The sequence below is a fragment of the Protopterus annectens genome, chromosome 1.part0 (genome assembly GCF_019279795.1).
Source record: "Protopterus annectens isolate FY-2018-M chromosome 1.part0, PAN1.0, whole genome shotgun sequence".
Lineage (NCBI taxonomy): Eukaryota > Metazoa > Chordata > Ceratodontiformes > Protopteridae > Protopterus > Protopterus annectens.
Genome location: NC_056725.1, coordinates 976,844,947 through 976,866,830, shown reverse-complemented (window position 1 = coordinate 976,866,830; position 21,884 = coordinate 976,844,947). Strand labels below are relative to the sequence as shown.

Sequence of the window (21,884 nt, the reverse complement as noted above, 5' to 3'; positions counted from 1 at the left end):
TTATGGCTGCAAAGTTAAGTATAAACATTTGCATTTGGAGGCACTACAAAGCCTCACTTTCACAGAATTCCTTTAGAAGATGTACAGTAACCTCCTCAAGTGAAGAACTGTATGCCTACCCTTCATCAAACCCTAGCAACTGGTGTGAGTTGTTAAGTTTAGCACCTAATGAATGCTTCTGAGGCTGTGTGCAGTGAGGCTGAAATGTAATTTTCTAGTCTTGATTTGACCTTTAGAAATAGGGTTTTAAAGAAATAGGTCAGCATTTCCATTTGCCATGCCCAGTATGAGGATATGCTCAATTAAACAGTTAGGAGCAGATTACCCTGCAGACTATTCAGATGTCATTTGTGTTGTGTGATTTGAGTCCTTTGAGACCTTGTGCTCATGGTGAGAGGGTAAGGACATCCCCTCTCTAGTTTATACTTCTAATTAAGTCTTTTCACAGTGGTTGGTTTAGGGATGATTACCAGTGCCCAGGATTCTCCTTTTCCCCATGTTCTTAAAATGCTCATATGTATATCCCATTCAAAAAAACTTTAAAATTATTAATTTAGTAGGTATTAGTTTAATGTCCCTACCACCACACATAACCTGATTTTTCTGACCATGGCAGAGTTCATCTGTTTAAAAACAGTGTTGTTCCTTATTGATTGGCTGCCATGACAATTTGCATGTATCTTCAACCAAAGGTGAGAGTGTGCACATGTTGACAATCAGTGTAATCCTTCTGTGGTGAAACTGTACCTGTTATTAGATTAGATTACATTACATTGCATTACATTAGCATGACTCTACTTACACTGCTAGCAGCCTGTGTCTAGTTTTTCTTGCCATGAATGAACCAGTCCTATTCGACCTGTTTCTTCACAAAACCAACCTCTACAAACACCCACACTAGGGACCTAAATCTACACCAAAACATATACAAGGTTCATTGGAAGGGTAGGTTCATAACACAGTGCATTGACAATCTACGGAATCAGCTGCCACTACACGTCAAAGAAAGTGCTACTTTGGCTACTTTTAAAGCTAATCATGATAACTACATAGACACACACATATTTATATCAGGGTATAATGTATAATATATCACGTAAGGCCCTGATCAAATTTGAGACATAAGCACTATTAAGTGCTTCACAAAGGTCGCAAGAACCTTTAAGTGTGTCTTCTTAAAGGTCTATATGACTAGACATTTTATGATCCCATGATCGCTTGCCTAGTATTATTATTCCTACGTCTTGTCCACTTTGAATTCTGGCACCTATCACTCTCACTGTTATTGCATGATTTTATACGTTATCCAGCATTACTGATTTATTGTAGCTTCTCAGAAGTCTCTATTATGCAGAGGGAAAGGAAGGATAAGTGGATTAGAAACTGGGGCTGTGCAGGCCCACACACCTAGTAAGACACTGGGGATCAGGAAAAAAGGCAAAGAGTTTTCTCCAGAAAGCAGAACAACTGTATTTTTTGTTAAAGGATGAACATGAATGAGTTATGGAAGGGATATCTAAGCTCTAACACTACTGGTTTGCTTGATATAGGTTCCTCGAATGTGTTGGATCTTTCCTGTTATGTTTCCAGCCATTAACAGTTGAATAGCCTAATCTGAAAATTGAGACATACAACAATAAAGTAATAATGGGTAACAGTATGTAGCTTTACTGATGTATTGTAGGTAGTGTGAAGACTATTATGAGACATAATGTCAAACAACCGACTCGTTACTTTCTAGTTTCAGTTATAACATTCCTTGTCTTGTTTATCTAGTGAGTGTTTCTGGGGTCAGAGATCAAATAGCATGCGTGACATTACAGTAAGGGGAAAGTTATACTGAAGAGTCAACAGACTGCAGTTCAGACTGCTAAGGCAAAACAAAGAACACAGTACACCAAGAGGTAATTATAAGCCAGTGAGGGTACGTTAACTAAAAATATATTGATAGAAAATCAGCAGATAGTAAATGTGGCAAATGTTAAAGTGTTCTAAGACATGGTGCTGGGGAAGGGAGAATGTTTACAAAGCATCTCACTTATGCAGCCTTAAAAAGACAAAAAGTAAGCTACTCACTACTTGAAACAGAAAGATGCTGTCCTTACTGAGGGAGAATATCAGTGAAATTGTGACTAAGTGCTGTCATACACTGCATGACATTCGGAAGTCAGAATGTTAGGCAAAAGAATAAACTCATTCTTCAGACATTTGTTTTTCCTATTATTCACAGAGATGGTCAAACTGCTTTTCATGCAAAATCTACAGTTGATGACATCAACTATACAGTCTGTCCTTTCTAATAGATTAAAAACTGCTAAACTCAATACAGTTGTGATTTTTGTACACCAGACAGTTTACCTCAACCAATAATTGATGCCATCAAAGGTACCATGATAGGATGTTCCTAGATGTGTGGACTCCTGTTTTAGTAGAATCTTCAATAGCACATGCAAAATATATTTGACATACTTGTTTTTGCATATTTTTGGAGGATTTTGCATGCCCAGCCCCCAATCCATCCTTCTGCTTCAGTGGCCCATTTGTTCCTACTCCAGCTCTGATTGTAGCCATTGCTGGATGACGGTGCAGATTTGGGCAGTGCTGGGCCATCATTCTGTGTGGCTTCGGTTTTTGTTTTATTTTCCCTGGTGCATCCTTCATTTATGTTGCTTGTTATATGTGAAGCATGTAAAGGAGGGTGTAGGTGTATGCTCCCTCACAGTCTACCTTTAGAGACATCTCACCTATGCTTCTCTGAAAGCATGCAGCTTGAAAGCTGCCTTTCTGACATTGCAAGGGCTCACTTTCAAAGCCGGATCTCTCTAGGTGCTCCCCTAAGGATGGCACGCATGCTTCTAGCTGCTCATTCTTTTCTCTCCCTCCCTTTCACCCAACTGATTACTGGAGCATTTTGGCCAGTGCTTAAACCTTGTTATCTGCACAGCAGTCAAGGGCTTTATCCCTCTGTGCAACTAAGGCAAAATGTTTAAAATGTCTTTAAGTTCTCTGGTGAATAAAACTTTACACTAACATTTTATGAAGATTGTAACACGTTTATCACTTACTGATGTCCCTCTGGTGTGATTACGTAACTTTGTTGCTCTTTCAACTTAGATATTAATCTACTGGCTAATAATACAGACAAAAAGACAAAAGGTCAAATACAATGAAATGTTCTTTCCAAAGTAAGTCACATAATGTAGAATGGTATATCTAGACCTTCAGATCTCTGGCTGTGTAAGAGAACTTTTGATCCATGGTCAGATTTATTTGCAGTCCCCCTCAAAAGTCTTGAGCTTGCCCTTGTTTCCAAATGGGTTCATCTTAGGCACATTATTTCAAATCTCTGCTGGCAGTTTGCCATATCCCATAAAGCATAAAATACATCCTTTCATACATATAGGGCAAAACATGAAATAATCCTTCAGATTTTCCTGCCTTCACTGACTTTTTTTGCCTCTGTTTTTTTGTCTCTGTAGCTGTCCCAGTGCTGACTCACTGCTGCCCCCATGTGATAGATTAATGCAAGGCAGGAGCTTCACCATTTCTGTCTAGCTGCAGTAAACATAGCACAATGACCCTTTTGATTCATTTGCATGTTATCATTTCAAATCATTGGCAACCACTTAATGAGTACATGCATTCTGAGAATTCTACCCTAGTCTACCTCTTCTCCCTCAAAATAAGAGATAACCTTACTAGGCTGTATGGCTTACAAGTCTTCAACCTGCATAGGCAGCCATATTTCTAACCGGCCCCTATAGACACACCTAGAGGTATGGTTTAATAACGTTTAGACTTTTTTATATATTGACCAAGTACTCCTGCAAATGTTTTCTACCATGTAAGAAGCAACCTATCTTGTAGTGCTTGAATTTTGGTAAGAAGTGTTTATTGCTTTGAAATAATTCTAATTGCCACGGCATATTAAACCACAACCTGTTAGCAATATGTTGGCCTTGATTTTTGTTTCTTGAATTGTTCATGATTGTGCTTTCTAATGCTAGGAACTTCAGTCAATAGTCCGAAGATGTTACAGTGATCATTGCTGCAGTATAAGTCATCCTGGATGGGAATTAACCACAGAAAGATGTCTTAACGTCAACTAGGCCTCCAGATCTTCAGACAACCTTAGAGTGGGGAGCAGTTCTCTTCCCAGTGCTGAAAAGATCAACAGAACATCAGATATAAAGTAGCCCATGATGCCAACAGCAGCCCTGATCACCTGTGGTTCTGGCACCTACTTTCCTTCCCCTCCCCAAACTGTCAATGACCCTTTGAAGGCCAGCAGTGTTGTGGTAACTTAGATTTCTTCTGTGGCCTCTGTAGATATTTTGTCTGAATCACAATCAGACACTCGACTCTAGGCACCTGCAAATGACTAGCTTAAGACACCCTTATAAAATAGCACAGTTTCTATTTGGATATACAGATACTTTGTATTCAGAAGCATTCTCTGGGACAGATGTCCCTGCTGCCCCCCCCCCCCCCCGAGGATGTGAATGCTACAGATATTTAATTTAGGCCTGATAATGTTTAATTATAGGCATTCCATGAAGCAGAGGGTCCTGACAGTATTTCCAACAGAAACCTAACTATCAGGTTATATGCCCAGTCAAAAGAAAAATGGATTTTTCCCCTTTGGAAGAGCCTTTCATTTTAGCACACTGGCAAAGGGGAAGATACCTGGTATACACCAACCAGCTTTACTCTCCCCCTTGGTTATGACACACATGAAGAAGGTTCTATTCCTTCAGACTTCCACTAAGGACGTCTCCTTTGGGGAAATCATGAATTTTGTGAAAGAGTATCTTAAATAGGAGCTAAAGGATTCTCTGACACTTACAAAAGTTACGTCAAAATGGAGGGGATCAAAGAGTCTGAGTGTGCACTGAATTCACTTTGTTATTGTCAGATTCTTTGCCATCAATTTCCAGAAATCAAGGCAGGTTTTACAGAGTAGAGGAAAAGTCTAAGTACTTCTGCAAAACCCTAGTAGCAGATACAGTGGTGATTTCTTTAGGGACCATAGGGGGATCGTACCCCCCCCCACAGGCACACAGATATTATCTTCCATTTGTAAAGAAAGCATAGTAGATAGATTTGAAAAAAAGTGTTCACCTCTTCTACCACAGGCCTTTAACTTCCACACTCACATATTGCAGTGTCAAAGTTACCTCTTAAAACAAATGGATATAATTAATGACATTTTAAAATTGCAGTCTTGAAACAGAAAATACCTAAGCTGTCTCATAATACAGCAAGAACTGTAAACATGCCATTAAATGCTGCCTCAGACACAGTTATTGGAATGCATGTCTGAGAATCTAAGCTAGGCCAGAAGAATTAAGGGGCAAAATCTGAATGGTCTTTATAGAAGTGTTACTTGGGAAGTTTTCAAGAGATTATAAGAAAACAATGCAAATGGTGATATGTCTTTCCCATCCATCACTTCTTCAAGTGCAGTATACATTTCCCTACCAAGCAGTGGCCCTTATGCAGAAAGCAGTCACATGCAGGGCAGTTCAGAGAGTTGAGAAAGCAAGTGCAGAGGTGGCACAGGCCGTGGGAGGTAGCAGGATACATGTAGCAATTGATAATTGACTCCCGTCAAGACAGCACTTCCCAGTTTTGCTTATTTAAACCTAAACTCCATCACTTCCCCTTGTCCCTTCCTGCCACTCTTCACAGTCTAGGAGGAAGACTAGCTTTATACAGGGTCTGAACTGAGCACAGACCTTTGAGTGAGGGTGATTGTTACCTGAAGACAGCAGATCAAGATAACTGCTTTTCCATTCTTTGGCAAATGCTTTGCCTCTTGGGCCATATATCATTAGCTAACCCAGTTCTGTAAAACTTCCTTTCTTCTAATCCATGTGAAGTGCCCCTCCAGAAGAAGAATAGATAGGGTACTATTCCTGAATGTTTCTAGTTTTTAGGTATGACAGGCTTTAGAGACAAACACATTCCTGATGACAAAAGTTCAAAATATTAATCTTACAAACTGTGCTCACCTACAACTGCCACAGCCCTTCTGGGCATATTGTTTATGAAAAATGTCTCCCTCCACATCACCATCTATTAGGAGCAAAGATGACCATGTTTACCATACCTGGCCAGTCGGATGCTTCAAGTCCTCACCCAGAAGGAGCTAACAGTGGGTCTGGACTATACCATGTGTCCTATCTAGGCATATCATTAATGACCACAATATCAGTCCACAGTCCTTACTACAGGAATACCTTTCTCAGGGCAGTTCTGTATAACAAGAAGAACAGATTATTGCTTCCTCTTGAAAAGCCTTACCTTCTGAACTCCCTTTTTTAAGATCAGCAGAAAATACCAGCATGACAACCAGGGACATTCTGAAAGTTATAGGATACATGTCAGCCTCTAACAGTTTTATTATGATTCTGTTTGTAAAATTCCACTTGAGGAAGTCTATTGGTATCTGAGGATTCTTTGGCAACACCTCCTACACTGAGCAGAACAGCTATTAACTGTTATCCTTGCTATCCAAAAGCAATTTATATGATAAACAGAACAGGTGCTAACCAATCCAGGGATGCCCTCTGCACCCTCCTAAGGAAACACTGATGACAGATGCATCAGACTTAATTTAGGAAGCTCATATCAGAACCCTGAAGTCTCAAGGGGAATGGAATTCTCACAACAAGAATATGCATATCAGTATGAAGGAGACATTGACTGTAATATATGCTGTCTAGATTTTCTGAACTGCCTGAGGATCAGGAGTTCTAAGAGTTGTCATAGTCAGTACCACTATTATTTGGTTAATAGACAAACAAGGTGAAACACATTCTTACCAGCTTTGCAAACAAGCTGTGATGATATGAAGTCTGGATCCAGCAGAACCTGCTTCTGTAAGCCTTCTACATCCCATCAAGGCAAACTACCCCTAGTAGAGCAGTGAGGCAGATACTCCCCCAGTCAGCATAAGTAGACACTACATCCACAGGTGTTTCACAATTTGACACTTCTGAAGTGGACTCCAGAAACAGATCTGTTTGCCCCCTCCAAGCACTACTCATAAATTCTGTTCTAGGTGCCCATGGTGAGAAGCCAGAGAAGTGAATATTGTTTTCTTGCACTGTGACAGAAGATGGATGTATGTCTCCCTCTTCCTCTTCACATTTCACAAAAATAACCCTAAAAGTGAGAGAGGATAGGGCAAATTGTAGTTTGATAGCTCCCTTTTCACCAAAACAGTAAAGTTCTCCCAGCTACTACTGCTGAGAAAGGGAAACTTACTAATATTTTGTACTGCATGCTATTATTGACACAACAAGGGGTAACTTGTGCATCTGTATTTTCCAAAGCCTCAGTCTAACAGTCTGTATATTAGGCATTAATCCCACACTAAAATGTTTCCTAAATGAGGTTCTGCTTTTATTGCAGGATATCAGGAAAAGTGTGACTAGAAAGTTCTAATTGGAAAAAATGGAAGAGGTTCTCCTTTTGGTCGGCTTCTAGTGTCATTCATCCTAAAGCAGCCTCATTTCATCAGGTTTTCAGCTACCTTAGAATCTATGGAAAGGGACCAGTGTATGCTTCTCTTAAATTATATATTTCAGCATTTTCAGCTTGCCTACTCATGGAGCCTCCTGCATTTAAATAGTGTCAAAAAGCACCCTCCATTTGAGACTTCCAAGGAGACCATTTACTCCCTACTGGAACTTCAGTTCTTTCACTTAAAAACTGACCTTGTCTCTGTATGTTCTAACTAGTAACATTACTATTAAATTATTTTCCTGGAAAATCTTTTTTTTTTTAGCTGTAACAGCTGCACAATATAATTTCTGTGCTGCAAGTCCTATTGTATATAGAGGTCCCCATTTTTGCACATGGGGTCAGGGTGTCACTTCAGTAATGACAATCATCTAGAGCCAAGGTTTACACCACCAGGTGGTGAGCCCTGCCACTGTAGTTCTTACACACACACACTCACATGTGCACTCACACCTATGGCCAGTTTAGAGTGTCCAGTCCACTTACTGCATGTCTTTGGAATGTGGGAGGAAAATGGAGCCCCTGGATGAAACACACTCGAAGGCAGGGAAGGCACTGAGAATCCACACAGAAGGCACCCCAGCTGAGAATCAAACCAGGGAACCTTTTGCTGTAAGGCGACAATGCTATCTGTGCCACCCTAGTATTGGACATAGCATACATAAAACTGGATTTTTAGACATTCAGTATCCACATTAAGGGACTTAGCATTCAGATTTTCAGTATTTCAAAAGGTTACCCTGTAGTCCTTATCTGTAATGAAAATACCTGAATCTGATTATACATAACTAAAAATTGTCATATACAGTCTGAATTAAGCAACGTTAATCCCCCCAAAATATAGTGGGAACGATGTATTCAGCAGAGCATGTGTATTGCAATAAGCAGTATGTTGTGTTAACAGACATGAATACATACAGGGATAGTGTACAGTACATACAGGGATAGTGTACAGTACATACAGGGATAGTGTACAGCAGAGAAGAAGTACTGAAGATGCCTTTTATTTATTGTCAGGAAGAATATGGCTGGAACATCTTCATACCCTGCATTGTCTTACAGACAGTGTAATGAGGTGCAGAAACTATACAGCAGCCCGCCTCCTTTAACTCAGCCACGCATTATGCTGATATCATCCAGAATTCCTGCATATGAGGTATGTGTTTCATTTACATATCAGGTTATAAATTATAAATTATCAATTATAGAGTATTTAGGCCAGTGTGAGTCAGAACATTCAGTATGTTTGTGCATTTCTGTTATAAAATACAGTAACTTATAAATGATAGAAGTATTACTGTAAACATTACTGTACCTCACAAGTTATAGTGAAATGGGTACTGCATTGTAATCAGTTACATTCAGCTATATCAGCTTGTATGCTGATGGTTATTTAAGCATATGGCACAGAACTGTTAAAGTTTTTTTTTATTAATTCATTTTCCAGTACATGATGTATCCTATTTAGAGTTGCAAGGGAAGCTGAATCATGTCCTAGCAAACAATGGTTATAAGGCAGAGGCCCACTCCATTTAATGCTTTAAATTATAGCTGAGGTAACTGGCATCCCATGCTGGAGTAGGTCTCTGCCATATATCCACTCTAGCATGGGATGCAAGTTACCTGTGCTATATTGGTTTAAATTCATCCTCTTGAAATCTGCTTAGATGTTCAGATAAAAATATGATATCATCAAGACTAATATATGGTGACATTTTTCTTTCTAGTTTTCCTGGCCTTCCAGATTCCATTTGCAATGTGGTTAATTTCAGAGTAGATGTGTATTATAAAGTCATTGTTATCATCACTATCATCATCTTCATCACCCTTTTTTCCTATATTATTTTATTTACAACTGGGGCTACTTTGGCGTCCAGTCTGATGCCCTCCTTTTATCATCTGTCCCACAGTGTGCATTCTATCTCCTGTTGCAGCTACTTCATTTCTGTCACCTCAAGGTTCTGTAGCCATGCTTGCCATTGCTGTACAGAAGTACTGGTCGCACCACTGTTTTGCAGACATTACTTTTCACTTCCTTTGGCATTCCTCTGTCACACATTACCCATGACACATTCTTCCAATTGGCTGCAGCACTTATTGTTCTAATTTTGATCTCCTCATTCTGACTTCCCTTCAAAGCAGCCACCTCTCCCAGATACTTGAAGCTGTTATCCTGTTCACTGCTTTCCATTTTGTCTCTATTTTAAACTCTGTCTGAGTCCAGTGTCTTGTGTGCCTCCTCTTTTTCATCCCATTCCTCTGTCATTTGCTGGAATTCCTGTTTAGTGTCTTCCTGTAATGCCATATTATCTGCATACGGCTGCTGTGTTGATCTATCCCCTCCTACCTGTTTGCTGATGAGGTCCGTCACCAGTATGAATAGCAGTGGGTTTGCAACTGAACCATGATGGACACCCATTTCCACTAGAACTCCTCTCTGAACCCAAGGACTATCCATGACTTCATCACCCTCAGTGCTTCTTCTGAAGTGGGCTCTCATTCCTTTATCAGAGTAGCCTGTGCATGTGGCAGTACAGCTTCTGTAGTTTTTTCTTCATTCTGAAGCTTGTAGAAATGTTCCTTCAATCTGTACCTGAAACTCTGTGGACTGGTGAGTAGATTGTTGCTGGCATTGCTTATAAATGGCATCTGCAGACCTTCTTCTTTATCCTTCGATTGTTGCTTTGTAACCCAAGAGAGTTTAACTGAGCCATCTACTCAGTCACTGTCCAGAAGTTGGTAGAGTTTCTCTGATGCTTTCTTTTCTGCCATTGCAACTGGTCATTAAGCATCTTTTCTATAGCCCACTTTTTCTTGCACCCCTTTCTTTTGAAAATGCCCTAGACTTTTACTTTCCACCGCCAGCTTTCCTTATGTGTTTATTTCCATACGTGGCTCAACGTCGTATCGGTTCTATTGCCTGCAGACATGCTATTTTGAAACACTGCCACTCTTCTTTTACTCTACCTGTTTCATCTTCTTCCTGAGGTGCTACAGCATTGAGTATTTCCTTGGTCGGCTGTATGTTTGATTCTTTTAACATCCATGTCTTCAGCTTAGTCTCTGTTGACCTTAGGTCCTTCTATGACCACTGCTTGCAGCTGATTGTGTCCACCAGTGATTTATGCTGGCAGCTGACCATTTCACTGTGAGTCACCTTACAACCCCTGATTTACTTACCCCTGTGCCCTTTCCTTACTAGCAGTAGCTCTACCCCCCCCCCCCAAGTTGCTTGTTGACAACTGTTGTAAGCTTTCTTGTGACTGTATCTGTTGCTGAACTATGTCTTGGTCACCCTTAAAACATTTTCCAGCAGGAAGTCTGAAACTGTCTCTCCTTCATTATTTCTCCTGCCCAGGTATGTGGCCCGAGCGATCCTTTTATCCTACTCTGTCTGTCCCAGTATGAGTATTCAGCATCTTCATTATCAAAATCAACTCATTTTATCCCACTTTATCAAGGAGATCCGGCACCTGCTGCCTGAATGTCTTCGTATGTCTTCTTATCCTCACAATCTCAGCTCTGTTGTAAAGCACAGACCAAGTTCACAAAGACTGCCCTGTCTTTACTCGAAGTCTGATTTCCATGAGTCTGTCACTAATTCTGATGACATCCCTTGCTGACATTAGAAGGCTGTATCTCACCACAGTTTCCACACCATTTATAGTCTGTCCTCTCTCCTCTCCCATAGTAGACTGTAGATCCTAGGCCAACAGACTTTGTTGCACTGCCCATCCACCTTTTCACAATATCAAGTCTTCTCCCTACCATCATGTCACCTACTTCCAAAACTGTGTCAGTGTGACGTTACAATATGGATTGTATGTTTATAAGGTGATTGCCTTATTACTGGAGGGAACCCGAACTGGTTGACATGGATCTGAAGAAGTGGGTAGGATGACTCGGAAGGTGTGAGGCAATTTTTGGGGGAAGATAATCTACAACCTTTAAGTAGCTGACGACTTGGAAAGGAATCCAAGTGGACATCTGCATTCCCAGTTTGTAAAGAGAAGGTCCTTTACTGCAGTTCATAAAGCAGATTGATGTGGGAGCTGAAGTATATTTTCCTAAGTGGTTCACAAAGTATTTTCAGATGTAAAGCTGATACAAGTAAATCCATTTATTACTAAGTCACAGGACATATCTTTCCTTGGCAAGATATGTTTACTTTGATAGATTTCATCCATGACTTAGCATTAGACAAGGATGAAGAGTGCCATTTCACTTTTGTAGTCATCTTCACTAGTAAGAAAATGAGAGAAAACAAATCAGTCATGCCTTGACTACCTCTACATTTATCAGTAGTGATTAAGAAAGACCTGTAGACTGAGAGCAATTTAATTGGCCATGAAAATATTGATCAAGCATCCAAGAATGTCTTTAAAATTATCTGCATGGCACACACTCCAAAAATGTAAATCCAGTTTCCAGGACTGGGGTAAAAATGATAGTTCTGTATCCCAGAAGCTTAGCTAATTAAAGCATAGTCATTCCCTGAGTAGGTTTAGAATGTCTGTCAAGATACTTAGACAGCTGGTTAGACAGTGAGGCTATTTTCTAATTCTCTGTGTTTTTCTCAGTTCATGCAATATCTTCTGACTTTCTGACACCTCATACTCAGTAGTGTAAACAACATTTTCTTATGCAGAGCCAAGTCACATTTCCTAAAAACACTGAACAATAATACTTAAGTACACCAGTGCCAGCCATTAAATCAATTATTCATTATTTTTTTCAGAACCTGCATGAAACCAGCCCTGCAATATTTGACATTTAGATCTTATACGGGTACTACAAGATTTCAGAACAGTGCACAGTACTTTATGTCTAGATACAATAATTTCTTTATTAGTGGCACATATTGTTCTATGCATTATGCATTTTTTACAGAACAGTATGCCAAGGTTCAGTGCAACACTATCAGCTTTTGAAAAATTGTGGTAATCCATTATACCAAGGAGGAATATTTCCAGGGAAATTACAACCAGGCCTTTCAATATTTCACTTAATTTTACTTGAATCTTCTTAAAGACATCCAGTGTGCAGAAAACCCCAAAAGTATGAGTCCAGTCCCGGGTGATTGATTCATCACATCTCCAACAGTCAGCAGCAAACTGAGAATAAACTGTTCAGACTGGCTGAAATATAAACACATTCATCCACTTTTCTTCTGGGATCAAGAGTTTTAATTCTGTCTCTCTCCCAGTGCATCCATTATTTATCAGCTTTCCAATTGTCATCCTTTAAAACAACACAACCTATACATTTTACTAATTTGTTCTTTATTTAAACATTCTTGGTCTCTGTTGTGTAGTATCTAGTTTATTAACTGGAATAAACTGAATATTTGTATTTTCTGAATTTCTGCATTTAAGTACCCACATAACTCCTTAGCACTGTTCCCTACCTCATATCTCTTATGGAAGGGTTGTCATAAAATGATTTTCTGAGCGTCTTATAATTGACTCAAGCATTTTAATCCCCTGAATCTTTTTAACTTCTGTCATTTCTGTAACTCCTGTCTCAACTCTTACGTCTGACAGCAGCTTCTGAATGAAGAAAACCCCACAGAAGCTGTACAACTCCAGACACAGCCAACAATGAAAGAAGAAGAACAGCACACCCTAGAAGAAGAAGAACAACACACCCTAGAAGAAGAAGAGCACACCCTAGAAGAAGAAGAAGAGCACACCCTAGAAGAAGAAGAAGAGCACACCCTAGAAGAAGAAAAAGAGCACACTCTAGAAGAAGAAGAGCACACCCTAGAAGAGGTAGAAGAGCACACCCTTGAAGAAGAAGAAGAGCACACCCTAGAAGAAGAAGAGCACACCCTAGAAGAAGAAGAAGAGCACACCCTAGAAGAAGAAGAAGAGCACACCCTAGAAGAAGAGCACACCCTAGAAGAAGAAGAAGAGCACACCCTAGAAGAAGAAGAGCACACCCTAGAAGAAGAAGAAGAGCACACCCTAGAAGAAGAAGAAGAGCACACCCTAGAAGAAGAAGAGCACACCCTAGAAGAAGAAGAAGTAAGAGCAGCACTAAGGCACAGACGTTATGGAAAGCAGCAAGCTCAGATAAAGTCATGGCAGGTACAATCAAGCTGTTGGGTGAGTTAGGGTAGATATGGCTCCTGAGAATACACATGACAGTATGTACAGAAAGGCATATCACAGATGACTGAAGTACATGCAGTCTAGTGCCAGTGTATATAAGAACAAGGGGTAAATTCACAGTATAAAGGTCCAAAACTCCTGTTGCACTGCATAAAAGTGATGGAGAGGAGGACTCATAAATGAATTTGCAGAGTAGTAGAAAGAAAGGTAATAGATGAGCAGTTTATAACAGGATGCCACACAACCACCTCAGTGTTTGCATTGAGATGGATAGTGGAGAAGAAGTGGGAGATGAAGAAAGGCTCCAATTGGGTATTCCTAGACTTTGAGAAAGCACATGACAAGGTCCAAAGAAAGAAGATTTGGGCAGTACTGTGATGGTTCAAAGTCCTGAAAACACTGGTAGACTTAGTGTAGGTTATGTACAAGGACCCAGTAACAAATGTACGAACAGTGCTAGGACTGACAGAGGGGTTTCCAATGGGAGTGGGTGTGCATCAGGGTTCAGTTTTGAGTTGGCACTGCTGTTCGTACTGGTGATGGGCTATATTAGCAAGGCGGGCAGAGGGGATAAATCAACAAGGCTGTTGTATGCAGATGATGCATCACAATGTTTGCTGTCTTGTCTGCCATATGCAGACAATGTGGTATTATAAGCAGGCTGTTGAAAATTATAGGGAACTATTTATCATTTGATAGTTAAGAAGCAGTTTTTTTGTTTTCCTGTCTTATTTTCCAGTCCAACTGATTCAACATTTTTTGTGGCTGGTCAGTCAGACCAAAGTTGTAGGTTAGAATAGGGAGGGCAAGCAGATTTATATCTTGAACTTTATTTTTAGGTATCTTAGCAGTTTTCATTGATAGTTTTAATCTTATGAAACATTCATTAGTAAGTTTCATTCTCATTTGTTTATGTTGTATTTGTTGCCTCTTCATATATTCCTAGTTCCCTCGAGTTCTGATGAAATGCATTTTTGTGTGGATGAAAGCACTTAACTGGAGATTAATCTGAGATTTTCTCATTACCATTGTGTGTGTCTTTTTTTTTTTCCCCTGAGTTTCATAGTTAAAATCTCATACCTGGTTTTCAGTCTTCTTTATTTTTATTTCTTGATATTTATAGATTTTCCTCTTTTTCCATTTTTTATATAGCATATCTCTCCTATGGTGATACTTTCCTGGTGCCTCAATTTTCCTGCTATACACATTGCTTTTATACATTTATCAAAGTCAAATGTCATTCGTACATCATCTGAAATTTTTTTTAACATTTATAATTGCCATTGCTTGTCAGATGAGCTATGCAGTTTAAAAATATCAACAAAGACAGGAGTGATATCATTTAGGAAAGCTGTTTTGTGCACTGAAGCTATAGCTGTAGATTAGTCTATAAAATAAACAGCTTAACAGATTGAGGATAAGGCAAAGCAACAATGGTGATAATGACCCTGGAATATCTTAAACTTGTTTTTAATTCCTGGAATAGCAATTTGCCCATTTTTTGTGACTCGGTTATAAAATGGAATGCCATTATTTATTAGTGACTGTTATATAACATGCCAAGGCATGTTGTAGTTTACTCATCAATAAGCATTTCATGGTTCTTGAACATGGAATACTGTCAAATGTTTTTTCTTTGTAATCTGTCATTCTTAGGTCATTCTCAGGTTCTACTGTTTTTTGCAGATGTTCTTCATGTTTCACTTATGGGATTTCCTGCTGTGAAAGCCCTTGGCCGGCCTGACTACCAGAAAAAAAATCTCCCTCCTCCTTAAGCTGGAGGATGTTCTATCCAACATCTGTAAGCTTGGGTATAAAGGAGCCAACCAATAGCACAGTATCATTCTTTTCTTGCCTTTGGAGATGGAAGCAGTATTTCAATGCATGGGTTGTTCCACACAGGAGAGAAGTCATCTGAATGCTAAGCACCTCATTGGGGAGCTCTTTTTTCTTGCTTTAATCCATGTCAGATAAGGTTAATAGTTGTCTCCGCTGTGCTAAGCAAATCCTACACCGAGACTTCCATTCATAGTATGTCACCTGTCTAGGACAACAAACTTTCTCCACCTGCCAGTCCCCCAAGGCTCATGATCGCTGAAGAAGGCGAGGTGCTTTCGCAGCCCCTTTCTGCAACAGAGGTGGTGATGCAGACCTCTGTCGAGACCCGTCCACAGTCCAGCATGTCATCAGGTCCATCAACGTCTACACAGGCCTTAGTGTTTGGTTCATCGGTCAGGTCCAGGCTGCTCAGTAGGCCTCAGCTTCCGATGACCATTCTTTTACCAACAACACTCCTTTGAAGCATCAGCCTGCACAGGTGGCTCATTCTTCTAGGGAGACTGGTGTCAGGATTGTGGATGTACCTAGGCCCAAAGCCAAAGCTGCTTCTAAGAAGAGTACCTCAGGCCCTATACCTAGGCCTACCGGCTCGAATGCACAGGGATATCAGCAAGACCTGGTGAGGTTAGCTGAAGACCTTATTTCCATAGTTAGATCTAGGCAACCCCCTTTGGAGTCTTCCCCAGGGAAAAGGAAAAGGGATCCTACCCCTGAAGTTTTTTTGATCCCCTAGATTCTAATGAGGATTCAGACCAGGTGGAGTCTGTCTGAGGGACCATTCCTTACTTCTTTTGAGGTAATCACTTTTGGTAAAACTTTCCATGCTGTGAGGGAACATTTCCAGTGGGAGACCCAGGAATGCCCACAATCAAAAAAGAAAGTTAGGGAGTTATTTGACCTGCCAGAGCACACATCTTTGGCTATTCCTCCTGTGTTAGAGGTTATAGAGGATGTTTTTATGGATTTCTCCTTAAATCCAGATTCTCTTCCACCTACCCCTTGAAAACCGGACAAGTTCTACAGGGTGCTGGAGTCTCACAAGCTCCTTTTCAAGAATCCTTCTGCTGATCCAAAGGAGTCAATTCCTCTAAGAACCCTTTACCTGCTGACAAAGAAAGCAGGGCCCTTGACAGATTTGGGAAAAAAGTTTACTTTTTCACCCTTGCCACAAGTGTGCTTAACTGCCAATTTCATATGATCAAATACCAGCAAACGGTTTTGGATCAGCTGAAGTAAAAGCTTTTTTCCCTTGAGTGCAAGAACCTTTCTAAAGAATTGTTGGACTTTTACCACTCTAGCTGCCAAGTGGCTAGACATTCATCACACTGTGGCTATGATGGGGGCCTCTTTTTTCTTGATTTAATCCATGTCAGATAAGGTTAACAATTGTCTCTGCTGTGGTAAGCAAATCCCACACTGAGACTTCCATTCACTGTGTGCCACCTGTCTAGGCCCAGATCACAATGTCCCAAATTTTCATTTCTGTGTTCAATTCAGTTCTATGGCTGTTAGGTGTAGGGCCGCGATCTTAGCTAGGCACCTTAGTCTCCAATCTACTTTGCAACTTCTGATGGTGTCCGCCAGTCATCCCAAGGTCAAGCTCCCTAAGCATAAGAAGGATAAGGAAAAAAAACAAGCTTAGGGCCTCAGACAACAACCTTTCTCCATCTTCCAGTCTTCCAAGGCTCACGATCACTGAAGAAGGTGAGGCACTTTCACAGCCCCCTTCTGTAACTAAGTTGAAGATGCAGACCTCTGTCGAGACCTGTCCAGAGTCCAACATGCCATCAGGTCCCTCATCTTCTACAAAGGCCTTAGTGTATGGTTCATCGGTTGGGTACAGGACCACTCAGCAGGCCTCAGCTTCCATTGACTGTCCTTTTACCAGCAATGCTCCTTTGAGGCATCAACCTGCACAGGTGGCTCATTCTTCTAGGGAGTCATGATTGTTGATGTACCTCGGCCCAAAGCCAAAGCTACCTCTAAGAAGAGTACTACTTCAGGCCCTATACCTAAGCTTGAATAACCAAAAAAGAAAGCCAGCACCACAAGAACATTACTGAATTACCATGGCTTATTGTATCAGAACTCAGACCGGTTTCGGCACATAGCCTTCATCAGTGATAATCATAATTATAACCAAATGCTTTATATAGTGTCAAAATATGTCATTTCCTGTGACATCACTTCCCCACATAAAAACAAAAATCAATTATTTTCTGTTTTAATATATCCAACCTTTAATTATTTTTCTTGTTATTTTCTTATTTAAATATTTTATAACTTGTCATTGAAACTAGGGGTAAATAGTCCTCCCAATTTTATAATCCACTTTCTTTCTTTATTAGTTAAAATAGAGTGCCACTCTGTTTTAAATTGTCTATTACCCCTCACTTTATCAATTACTATAAATGTAAAGCTTGCAGTATTATGAAGTTGACAATGTTTGTATAATGCATTTGTGATTCTTTTGTGGCGTATGTCACCAAATGCTCCGACATCCAACATTGTAGTGACCTTGAAGTCTGCCCCACGTAAAAGGCAGAGCAGGTACAGGTGGCCAGGTAGACCACCCAATCTTACCCACAATTGGCATAAATTTGTATGTCATACATCTGGCTCGTGTTTCTACTTGTGAACTGTTTGGTCTTATACATGTATTTACAAAAACTGCAATGTCCACAGGGATAAGATCCTACAAGTTTGTCTCCCATAATAATCAACTGATGGCCTGTGTGATCCCCAGTGTGCACTTTTTTATAATGAGCAAAATATGAATTCAAAGTCTTCCCCCTACGAAAAGAAAATTGGAACTTCTCTGGCAAAAATAAGCCTAATTCATCATTGGTTGTGCAAATATTCCAATGTTTCTGGATAACATCCCTCAACAAACCAACATTTCTACCATATGTAGTGACCATCCTGATAGTGTCTGACCCAACGCGGTTGTCTTTGGATTTGTATTGTAGTAACCCTGATCTGTTCCAATTAGTCGCCCATTCACTGGCTTTGTATATGTCCCTTTGTCTCTACCCCCTATCCAGAAATCTATATGTAAGATCTTGTTTAGAATCATTAAAATCTGCATCAGATGAACAATTTTTTCTTATTCTCAAGAATTGAGATTTTGGAATATTTCTGATGGTATGGCTGGGATGAAAACTGGATGCATACAACAAGTTGTTGTATTGTGGATACTTCCTATATACTAATGTGTGCAATGTGTGATCTGATTGGCGCAAAATATTGACGTCCAAAAAATTGATTTCCACCTGATTATAAGTGAGGGTAAATTCAATACCCCACTAATTTACATTTATGTACGCCATAAATTCCATAAGATATTCAATATCCCCATGCCATACCAACCAGCAATCGTCCAAAAATCACCTCCATATATCGATTTCTGGCAGGAAAATGTTATGGGAATCATTATAAATAATTTGTTCTTCTATAAACCCCATAAATAGGTCAGCATATATAGGGGCAAAAGATGTCCCCATAGCCATACCTTGGGTTTGCCAATAACACTACCCTGTAAAGTAAAAGACATTCTTAGTTAGGGCGTGTTCAGCCAAACACGTAAGTAACTTATTAAATCCTGGGGGATACAGATCAGCCCTATCCAACCAGTATTCCAAGGCTTGCAAACCAGCCCGATGAGGAATACTGGTTTATAAGGATTTAACATCCAAAGTACACATTAACCAGTTGGGTCCTAGTTGAGATTCAGACACTGTTTGTAAGAACTCAGTTGTATCCTTAATTCTGGCCCTAATACATGGTAATAATGGCTGTAAATATTGGGTCAGGAACACTGATAAAGGTTCTGTGAGGGATTCAATCCCCGAAACAACAGGTCTGTCAGGAGGCTGATTTTAGTTTTTATGAATTTTGGGCAAAGGGTATAAGTATTATTTGCCAGGCTCCTTTAACACAAGGTGTTGTCTAACAGATTCACTGATTATACTTTCATCTACTACTTTGTCCAAAAATTAATCTATGTCGTGTTTGAAATTAGGGGTGGGGTCAATTGGCATGTTCATATAATGCTGAGGGTTAGTTAATTGTCAATTTCCCTCAGCCCAGTAATAACCGGAATCCATGATGACCACCGACACACCCTTATCAGCTGGCAGAATGGTAATGGCAGTGTTAGCTTGTAATTCTCTGAGTGCCTGTTGCTCTCCATTGGATAAATTGTGTCTCAACATCTGGAAGGAGCATAATTTAAAATGTAAATCCTTAAGTACCGCCTGTTGAAAAATAGCCACATGTTTGTTCATAGGGGGAATAAAATTGGTCTTATGGAAGCGAAACTCAGTAGAACTTTGGGAGACATCCTGAGTATAATTTCAAATTCAATTTCCTGCAAAATGCTGTATCTGTAACAAAAACATTTTCATCAACAAAAAGACTTGGTATATAGTTCAAGCCTTTATTAAGCAACCGTTTCTGGTCAGTGGACAGAACATACTCAGAAATGTTATGCACATTATAAAATTCAGTGTTCACTTCACCATTGATTAAAGCAGATTTTCTATGGTGTCTACCATTGTGTTTGCACCCCCCTATGTGTCCTACCCCTAAAGGGTGATCCTGACCTCGTCCCTTTTTTGAATCTGGAAAATCACTCACATATACGCTTTCTGTACAAGTAGCCAAGGAATCATCCCCCCAGGTACTAAATCCCTGAACAGATTTTTTTAAGAATAGAACAAGGCCTTTTCCTCATAGCATTTGCTCTGAGTCTATTACCTTCAGAAAATCTAACACTCCTCTGGGACTCAAAAGGCCTGCCTCTTTCATAATCTTCAACATCCCTGGTAAACTTACGTAACTTCTTCTTTTTGGTATGATTCTCAAAAGTAAGAAGTTCCCTGGAAAGTTTGCTCAAGTGTTCAGCATAATGTGGCTGTCTCTCATAAATCTTCTCCCCCCTCACATAATTGCTTGACATCATTAATATTCTCCTCAATAATCCTTTCATAATATGATGTCAAAATATTGCCTTCTGTTGTGCCATATTCCATTCCCTAATGAGAATATTATCTGGTTTGCCCACCAATGGTTGAACCTTAACTCTTAATCCCTTGGCGTAATGTTCTTACATTGATACACCTTAAATAACTTCAAATGCCATATATTAGTTTGTAACATTTGAATCTCTTTACCCAGTTTATTAAAAAGCAAGTTGCAGCCATCAACTGGATCCCCATGGCCGTCATCAGTTGTGCCATCTCTTTTCATTCCTAGACCAAATACTTTGATATCATCCCAATCAGCACAAAGGCCCTGCAATATGTTATTGAGTTCCATGACAATGAGCCCCCAACTCGCACAACGGCGGATCACAAATGGTGGGCAAAAACAGGTGAATAATATCTAGATAATTAGATAATATATAAATATATCTCAGGTCTAGAAGGGTGCAGCCACGCACATTCCAAACATCCGGGCAAAATCCAAGGGTTTCAACTAATAAGATGTAATAAAATGTCACTCATATTCAAAGATGCACCCCCAGAGAGAGCAGGCCCCATGAATCCCAGAAGAAATGTCTATATATAACAATTACAAAAGGCCAACATGAGATGGGGTACTAATTGTCTAAAGAACACTCTAAATTTCACTAAAATGGTACCAATGTTAGTTAAAAAAAGGACAACTGTTATAGCATAAATCAAGATTTGTAAGTGGCTACTGTTGTAACATAGGCAAGATATCCCAAATACTCCCATATAAGAGCTACATGTCCCGCTAATTCAATATTGTTCCATAGAAAACCATACCTAGCAATCAATGCATAAGAATGATGTCAAAAAAATAAAACTGCCTTATATACTTGCTGGTGTACTTAAAATAACCATTCAGGAGGGTATGAACTCAGAAATTTTGAATATCCAGCCTATGTAGTACTTGGCTCCCATACAAACCCTATCTAGTAAATAAACTGTAAGTATGTCCCATTCTGTATTAGAAAAATGTTTTTGGTTTAAACATAGATTCAAAACTATTCAACAAATGTATTGAACAGTTGCTACTTTACCCAAAAGATTCATTACAATTGCATCATTACTGATTGTCTGAATGTCCCCTGTATAACCATGCATTCATGAGTAGAAAATACAGCTAGAAGTGCATTGTGATCCCCTGTTCATATAAGCTTTTGTTACTTTGACCAACTGGTTCCCTTGATCATCAATAATAACCCATCAAAACTAACAAATTGTTATATTTAAGAAAACCGTTAAGGTTTAAACTATAATCAAAGATTATACATATCAAAACATAGCACATTTTTTTTGTTAAATACTATAACAAATAATAAATGTAATAACAAACGTATATACTGCAGAATATAGTTGTTTCAACAGCATGAGCGTTTTTTCAACAACATTC

General features: G+C 39.6%; 1 protein-coding gene across 2 annotated transcripts in view; it reads left to right on the top strand.

Annotated features, from left to right (window-relative positions):
• Positions 1-21,884, top strand: part of ECT2L (epithelial cell transforming 2 like) — a 1,012,011-nt gene that overhangs the window by 430,144 nt on the left and 559,983 nt on the right. For both annotated transcript variants that reach the window (XM_044064710.1, XM_044064701.1), the window contains exon 8: positions 8,548-8,686. In XM_044064710.1, coding sequence (XP_043920645.1) covers positions 8,548-8,686 — 139 coding nt within the window. The remainder of the gene's footprint in view (positions 1-8,547; positions 8,687-21,884) is intronic.